Genomic DNA, 9,004 nt, shown 5'->3' on the forward strand with positions numbered 1-9,004 from the left:
TGTTAAGTGTATCTGTGTTCTCATTTCACACTCTTTCTAACCCACAAGCCCACTATACCACGGACAAACTTGTTTTATTCTGGCGATAAAGATTAATGGATACAGATTATTTCTTGTGGACCTGCTTGGCTCTAAAAGGAGCTTGCTTAAAAATGTTTGGACAATATCTGATTAAATACCCCAAACTGAGATAGGTCCTGTTTACAGGGGTGAGAAGCTTTGGTAGAGGTACATCCATTTCACCGTGCAGCAATTATATGCAAATCATTTTTCATCAATAAATAACTAGGACAGAATTACCTTGATTTAGAAGTTTAAAACAAAAACAACCACTCCAGATTAGATGTACAGTATACCTGGTTTAGGGTTATTTTGAGATTAGAAGCCTGGGAGCACCTTCACAAGTAGCAAAACCTATGCATTTTCACTAGACCTGATGCAAGGTGTTTCAGGTTGGTTTACTGACTGATTACATTTCTATCCCATTTTTCTCCAAGAAGCTCAGAATGGCACATGGAGCTTCTCAGTCCTCATTTTAGCTTCACAACAACCCTATGAACTACATTAGGCTGAGAGATGGCAAAGAGCCCAAGGTCACCCAGTGAACTCCAGCAAGCAGTTTGAAGCAGATGTGTGCCACGTTCCGTGTGTGTGTGTGGTCATATTACACTCTTCTGAACCCAGAAGAGACCGCACTTTTACTGCCACAATTCATGAGATGCAGATGCAATTGCCACCAAATTTGGATAAGGCCACTCTACGGGTTGGTGTCACTTTCTAAGATGGTAGCAGGACAGAAACACAAAACACAAAGAAGCAGGCAATGAAAAAGAATGTACTGGTGGTCATTTTGCTAAGTGTGTGTTTGTGCGAGTGAAAGGGAATTCTGTAGGCCTTTTGTTGTTGTTCTGGGGCTGCTGACTTTTAGCAGCACCATTGTTCAGCAGTATGGTTTTGACAGTAGCAGCAAACAGGAGCAGACTGTGCATGTATGCACAAAACAGCTGTGGATCATGGACATGCATAGAGCCTACCCGTTGTCCACTTTTGCGTTTCCAAAAAGAAAATGTGTCTTTTCTCATACTGATTTGGGAGGAAGTGAGTCCCATTGAACTCAGTAAGACTTCCTGCTGAATAAACATATTTGGACTACGTGGTTTTCAAAACATTTGCTAAAGCAAAATGTGCAATGGTGGGATTTTAGAGTCCAAAGCTTTGTGGCCTTTTCTTCTTAGGATAATGATTTATTCATTCTGATATAATAAAACATGCAGTAAGAGTGGAGTCAAAGGTTTTCAGTCTTCCTGGAACTTATTTTATAACCCTCCTTTGATTATTTTACTATTGTCGTCCAAACTGGTTATAACTTTTTTTAATATCCCGTATGGTATATTATCTTATGCTTTCCATTTAAATTCTGTATCATACGTTTAGATAACAATGTTTTCCATGGTCCCCGCCCAAAGTTGGCCATTCACTGTATAAATAAAGTCTGGTTGAATTAGAAATGTCAGCTATAAAAATTTTCATATTTACAACCAGGAAAACAACGCCTGGAGTTACAAAAAGAATAAGCTAAAACAGGGGTCGGCAACCTCCGGCCTGTGGGCCGGATGCGGCCCGCGGGCGCCTTTCTGCCGGCCCCCGCTCCCTCCTGCCGCCGAAATCACCACCGATTTCGGCCGCTCCAGCCGCCATTTTGAAGGGCAAAATGGCGCCGCCCATTGGGAGGCCTGATGCGGCCTCTGGAGCCCTGAATCGGGGCTCCAGGAGCTGCACCGGGCCTCTGGGAGGCCCGATGCGGCAGCCGAAGCCCTGAAACGGGGCTTCAGCAGCCTCACCGGGCCCCTGGGAGGCCCGATGCGGCCTCTGGAGCCCTGAATCAGGGCTCCAGGAGCCGCACCAGGCCTCTGGGAGGCCCGATGTGGCAGCCAAAGCCCTGAAACGGGGCTTCAGCAGCCTCACCGGGCCTCTGGGAGGCCTGATGCGGCATCTGGAGCCCTGAATCGGGGCTCCAGGAGCCGCACTGGGCCTTCAAATGGGCCCCGCCCACCTCCCTCCTGGCCCCGCCCTCCTCCCTCCTATAAATGGAGGGGCGGGGGGGAAGGAGGAGGAGGCAGAGAGAGAGAGAGAGGGAGGGAGGGGAGGAGGAGAGAGAGAGAGAGAGTGGGAGGGAGAGAAGAGAGAGGGAGGGAGGGGAGGAGAGAGAGAGAGAAAGGGTGGGAGGAAGAGGAAAGAGAGGGAGGGAGGGAGGGGAGGAGAGAGAGAGAGAAAGGGTGGGAGGAAGAGGAAAGAGAGGGAGGGAGGGAGGGGAGGAGAGAGAGAGAGAAAGGGTGGGTGGGTGGGAGGGAGAGGGTGGGAGGGAGGGGAGAAGAGAGAGAGAAAAGGTGAGAGGGAGAGGAGAGGGAGGGAGGGAGAGGAGAAGAGAGAGAGAGAAAAGGTGAGAAGGTGGGAGTGATAGGGAGGGAGGAAGGGAGAGAAAGAAAGTGGGTTGAGACAGTGGCATGCATTTTTTGCTGTTTTGTGGCCTTGCCTAGTTGCTTCCATTCTTGCAAATATTGCTCTTATTATTGTTGTTGTTATCCTTTGGTATTCTTTTTGCAAAATCCCTCCACATGGACTTGCTTGCTCTTTTGTGGGTTGAGACAGTGGCATGCATTTTTTGCTGTTTTGTGGCCTTGCCTAGTCGCTTCCATTCTTGCAAATATTGCTCTTATTATTGTTGTTGTTCTCCTTTGGTATTCTCTTTGCAAAATCCCTCCACATGGACTTGCTTGCTCTTTTGTGGGTTGAGACAGTGGCATGCATTTTTTGCTGTTTTGTAGCCTTGCCTAGTCGCTTCCATTCTTGCAAATATTGCTCTTATTATTGTTGTTGTTCTCCTTTGGTATTCTCTTTGCAAAATCCCTCCACATGGACTTGCTTGCTCTTTTGTGGGTTGAGACAGTGTGCATGCGTTTTTCCTGTGTTATGGCATGGCCGGCCCTAGTAGCTTCTTGCAAATATTATGCGGCTCCGCCCCTGGAGGGTGGAAACTCCGCCCCTGACATGTGGCTCCGCCCCGGATAGTGGAAGCTCCGCCCTGGCATGTGGCTCCGCCCCAGAGGGTGGAAGCTCCACCCCCATGTGCGGCTCCACCCCCGGAGGGTGGAGGCTCCGCCCCCGGAGGGTGGAATCTCCACCCTCCGGCTTCGGCCCCCCAGTTGTCTGAGGGACAGCAACCCGGCCCCCGACTCAAAAAGGTTGCCTACCCCTGAGCTAAAAGAATACCTGAACATTGCATCATATTCCCAAGCTTTTAAATTCTTATTTAATTTGTAACATTTCTCACTACACTCTTTAAGTAAAAAGAAAAAAGAGGGAGAGAAGAACAACTTAGTAACTGAAGCCAACACCATTCAGTTGAAGTCACCATTAATCTTTCTTTTTTAAAGGTGGACATTCCATAATAGTGTTAGGTCTTGAACTAGTTTATCCTACACCTCATCTCCATCCCCACTACAAGAGGGAAAGCATCATTGGAGGAGATGGGAAAAATAATCTCAAAAACAGCCAGTGTGGAATAGATTAAGCACTCCCCATGTTCTTCTGTTTCATTGAGATATGCTTGCACACCCTTTCCAGGGGCTGCATAACAGAGGGAAGAAAGCCAGTGGGCAGCTAAGCAAAGATCTTTCATGTCATGTATAATTTGGGAATTTTGTGAATGCACTCACAACCCTGTGTATCTAGAAGGGGGATAAATTAATGAGGGAGAAACTAGACTGAGACACTCAAATGCTGAATAGATTCTAGGCTTTCACAAGCAAGAAAAGGATACGTCTTTTCCTTAAGTAAGACAGCAACATCTGCTCTGGATCAGCATGCTTCTCCACTATCTACAGTAAGGAGTGAATCACAAGACAGAATAATCAAAGATCTTGTTTCAGGTGCATGTTGAATTGATGTCTCCTCCTACAAATCTTTCATAACTAGCCAAGGCAAGTCTTTGTTCCTCTTTGAACAAGTCTAAGTGAGGCCACCACGGGTCCATATCCAGTTTGCTTTTTCTATATGGTAACATACATCCTTCAGGCATGTTCCATACCGATACCGGTATGGAGAAAGAAAGAATTCTATAAGAACAGCTGTGGGACCCATTTTGTCTTAATCATTTCCCTTGGCCTGGTTCAAAGGACAGTACAGTGTACAGTACTCTTTGATGTTCCGCCAAGTCAGGTGCAACATAACAAGAGACTACAATACTATCCACTAGTTCTTAATTCTGTCAGATCACCCTATTCTCTTATCATTCTCAGCTGCTGAGATTTTCTATGCATGGACTGTCCTAGGAGAAAGTGAGCTGTCCCTAGCTTAAATTCAATTGCTTGTCCCACCAGAGCATGATCAATGGAACTGAGTATAAGTATTCACTTGCCAAATTTTCACTGATTCAATGGTCTATTCTAGGAAATGGGAATCATGTTGCATTCTTAATGTTGCTGAACTGCAACTCCCAGCATTACTCACCACTGGCTATGCTGGCTAGGAGTGCTGGCAGTCGCAGTCCAGCAACATTTGGAGGGCCACGATTTCCAGTTTTACTTTACAGTGTGAAAATTACATCTTGAGGAATTAGTGGTAGAATAACATTCTTTCCCCAAAAAACAGATCTGGAACATCAACCTTCTGAATATGGAACACTTTGGGTATGATGAACAACAATTCTCACCATCCCCAAAAGTACAGCAAGACTACTCCTGACAGTGTTTTTTAAATCTATTAATGGAATTGGATGATCGCTGATAGCTTGAGAAAACTACTTAACTGTTGGAAAATGTAGTTCTTTCTTGAGGATCGTTAGAAACTCAGAAAGTAAGCAAGATTGTTTAATCTCACTAGCAAAGCTTACTCAGCAGAAAAATGATGATGATGGTGCAAGCAGGAATAAAACTTTATCTAGCTCACTCCTCTCCCAGCCACGTGTCCCCAATAAAAACACACACTCACTTGGTTAAAAGTGAAAAAGAAAAATAAGTTTACTTACAAAATCATGTGTATGAAGAGATACACAGGTCTAGCTTCATGTTGCAAGAAAAATGAGATAGAAAAGGTAGTCTCCATGCAGCTTAAGAAGGATGCTCTCCCAGCATCTTCTCAGCTCCAGGCATAGGCATGCTGATTAGTTAGTAAGCAAGTTTAGTAATGGAGTCTCATCTCTGCTGCTTCTTCACCCCAAGAACAAAGGTAATTAAGGTGTCCTCATGGTAAACAGGAAATGAGGAGGGGAAGTGAGGAGGGGTTGTTAATAGCAATAAAACTACCATTGACATGCATTCCTAGAAAAGGTCTTGGCCTAAAAGCATCATAGAGATATAGTGCTAGAAAGGCTTAGCATGCGAAGTTGCTATATCCCAACATTAACCAGCAAGGATTTTTTTTTAAAGTCAAGATGGAAAGGCCATGCTTTTGAAATAAAAGCAAACAAATTAATTCACATGGATGTTTAGCAGTATGGTATGCACTGCAAGAGTGAAAAGATGCCAAGGCATTTAAAAAGAAAAATGGAAATGGAAAAATTAAAAATTAAAATTAAAACAAAATCATATCATTAGAGGTTAACACTATTGATGTTATGGTTACCATCCAATAATGCTTATGACATTATACAGACATTTCTGGATAGCAGCAAGGAATCATTTGAGTTGCTGGGCAACTCTGGGAAAATCTGATCCTAAACCTCTAGTCTAGATAATCCAGAATTGCCTTAAACTAGAAATCTAGGTGATTTAAATCATATAAAGCAAAACAAGGCTAATCTAGATAACTAACTTTAAATATAGGTTTCCAACAGAGCTTCACACTCATATTTCTGAGCATGATCTGAGAGGGATACAGTACTTTTCTTAAGTTAAGATGGGAACATCAGAGCTTCTGTTGGAAATTATGCGAGAACGTACAACTAAACACCACATTAACACTATCTAGGATACTCCATACACCTGAGGACCACACAGAGGTATGTTATAATAAACATTAGTCTTAAAGGTGTCACATAACACTGTTATTTTGCTAGCACCGATTAACATGGCTACCTTTTGAAAATGTTAAGTTATGGATCCTTTTGAAGATCTGATGAAAGCTATGGACCCTTGAAAAAACACCCCCCCCCCCAAATTTATTTTCAAAGAAACAAGAAACATTTTGAAGGGCGTGTATACATACTGTATACAAAGACAATTTTTGTTTATTTTGAAATATCTGTCGTGGAAGACAACAACTCAGCTACCTTACCACAGAGAGACACTTGTTAAAACTCTTTCTTTCTTTTTTATTTATTTTTATTATTAAAAAAACCCCAAAGTACAATTTACATGTGTAAATATATCCATAAATTAGTGGTTGTCTATAAAATGATGTCTTTCATTATCAAGCTATTGTCTTCCAGGGTGAAAAACAAACAAACACTGTGTTCTTTCTGTTTTGTTTTATCCACTTCTTTTTAAACTAGTTGTTTAAATTGTTTTTGGTTCCTCAAAAAATACAAAAGCTTTAATACAATAGAAAATCTTGTGAAAAAGAAATTGTCTCATAACCAAGTATTTGGAAGTATTTTTTTCTAACTTGTACTGTTCCAGATTTCTTCACAGTATGAGAGAAGGCTTGTCCAACGTTCTTTGGATTTGGTGTTTGATTCTCCTACTATGGCATCTGATAATTTGTCTATTTCAGCAATCTCTATCATTCTCAGCAGCCAGTTGTCTATTGAAGGTACTTCAGACCTTTAAAACTCTTTCTTCTGTTAGTATTTTCATAGTTGTTGCACTTTCTACAAACTCACATGCTTACTCTTGTCACAAGGGGAGAACTACCCGGATGTACAAGAGGAAGAGAAGAAATAAGAAGAAAATAGAAAAGGTTGAGTTTTGACTGAGACTTGGAAGTGAACTCAGGAGAGTGTTATTGCACTTAACAAACCTAAGTTACTGTGGAAATTAAGAGCATCTGGAACCATTCAGTCTGAAGTTGCCTTTGGACATAACAGGCTGTCTATCAGTGAAATCATTTGATCCACTATTAAGTTATGATTTTAATCAGAGACATATATTTTGTGGATTTTGGTTGGCCAATAAATGTACCACTGTTGTGTGGGTTTGGGATGTTACTGTACTTTGCTGTATGGCCGACACAGCTACCCCAGATTTGTTTTGGGGCTCTTTGGGTAGATGACTAAAGTGAGGATGGAGGAAGACAAGGGATGAATCCAGGCACAGGGTCCCTTTTAGAACTTACTCTGCAGCCATTAGAGCGGTAAAGAAATGGTTATTTACTGCTTCTGTTTATCAGCACAGTCTTGCTCGGCACAGTTGTACTTTGCCACATGGCCAAGGTGGCCACTCCTGGATATGTCTCCTTCTGTTATATACAGAACACTTTGAATGGTATAGCTGAAGGGTACATAGGTATCTTTCAGTCCGTTCATGGACCCCAGGAGCCCTCCTCCCATGGACTCCTTAGAATTCAGCATCTCTGGGCTAGTGGAATCTGCTTCTTTCTGGCACTATTGCCTCCCATTTCACTGCTGCCTTTTCTCCCAAGTCAATCATTTTACTCCATTCATATCCCACACACACCAGTATCAGAAACCCACATTCTCAGTGAAAATCCAGAAATACAAATTAGGGCATGCATCTGCCCATTCCAGTCACTATTGTCTGCTTAGAGGCAGCCCAGAACTTCCACAAAGCAAGAGGCTAGCAGGAAGAAAAGAACATGCCAAAGGCTGCTAGCTTGCAATGGGTCAATATTTGTCCTTGGGAAAGATGGGCTCAGGTCCAGAGGAGTCAGTGGGAAGGCAGCGCATTCCCTGGGCCACACAGGGCCTTAACAGAGACGGGGGTGTCCTGCTAGACTCAGATTACTGATAGGCTGATCACTGACCGATTGATTGCCAACACCTTCAACTAGCTTTGCTTCATGTCTGTGTCAGTTTGCAGGCTAAGCAGGGTCAGCCCTGGTTAGATATTGGATGGGAGACCGCCAATCACAATACCAGGTGCTGTGGGCTCTATCCTTTCAGAGGCAGGAACTGGCAATGCCACCTGTGAGGATCCCTTGCCTAGGAAAGCCCCCTGAAAGCCATAGGGTCGCCTTAAGTTGACTGACAGGCGTCTTGATGAAGTCTCATCCAGCCAGGACTGCAGCTCCAGCCCAGTTTCGCTTCTGGCTGCTGCCTCTGGGCTGGGGGCCTTGCCAACTTATTATTATTATTGTTATTATTATTGATTTTATTTTAATCCCGCCTTTGTCCCAAAGTGGGACCCCATCCTGGACTTATAGCCACCCCATCCTGGGGTTTCCTCAGCCAGATTTGTTGGGGGGGTTGCTCTTTCCCCTGAGGCTGAGAGAGTGTGACTCCTTGCCCAAGGTCCCCCAGCAGCAGGGATTCGAAGCCTGTTCCCCCGAATCAGAGTCCAAACCTCAACCCACTCCGCCAGGCGGGCTGCCCTTTCTATATGAATATCGGTGGGAGATGGGGGCCTGCCATCCTTGGAAAGCAGCCCCCCTGGAGGAGGGGGAGCTCGATCTGGATGCTTACCCTGAGGCCATTCACGTAGAAAAGCAGCTCCTCAGCAGCCTCCTCTGCTCTTCCTGCAGGGAGAGCCATGGCTGGAGCTGGGCAGGCAGCGGCCCTGGAGGAGAGAGAGAGAGAGCAAACGCTGCCTGCTGGCTCGGAAGGACTAGGCAGCCCCAACAACAGAGCCAGGCCAGGCGGGGCCTTAGCACTCCTCCTCCTCCCAGCCTCCTCCTCCTCCTCCTCCTCTTCTTGCCAGAGAACAGGGCTGGCACATGGCCCTAGGGCACCTTCTTGCAACAGGCCTCCCCACAAGTCCCTCCAACAAGGTCACTGGCCTCAAAGGTTCAGACCTCAGCCCTGTCCTCTGGGGGTTTTAAATCTGGCTCTTCCAAGTCTCAGACCTACATTCAAACCTCCACACTATGTTGGCTCACTTGCAGTCGCACC

The 9,004-nt window shown here is 44.7% G+C and overlaps 1 protein-coding gene across 4 annotated transcripts in view; it reads right to left on the bottom strand.

Annotated features, from left to right (window-relative positions):
- Window positions 1–8,668, bottom strand: part of LOC149313612 (aldehyde oxidase 1-like) — a 64,861-nt gene extending 56,193 nt beyond the window's left edge. For 3 of the 4 annotated variants that reach the window (XM_089519447.1, XM_089519451.1, XM_089519452.1), the window contains exons 1-2: window positions 8,579–8,668; window positions 3,821–3,878 (exon numbers count right to left, since the gene is read on the bottom strand). In XM_089519447.1, coding sequence (XP_089375573.1) covers window positions 3,821–3,878; window positions 8,579–8,647 — 127 coding nt within the window. In that variant the 5' untranslated portion in view covers window positions 8,648–8,668. Of the gene's footprint in view, window positions 1–3,820; window positions 3,879–5,026; window positions 5,208–8,578 lie in introns of all 4 variants that reach the window. The other variant, XM_089519448.1, reaches the window with a different exon arrangement.
- Between the last annotated feature and the right edge of the window lie 336 nt (window positions 8,669–9,004).

The sequence above is a fragment of the Sceloporus occidentalis genome, unplaced genomic scaffold (genome assembly GCF_023333645.1).
Source record: "Sceloporus occidentalis isolate IW3139 unplaced genomic scaffold, rSceOcc1.0.p SCAF_4, whole genome shotgun sequence".
Taxonomy (NCBI): domain Eukaryota; kingdom Metazoa; phylum Chordata; class Lepidosauria; order Squamata; family Phrynosomatidae; genus Sceloporus; species Sceloporus occidentalis.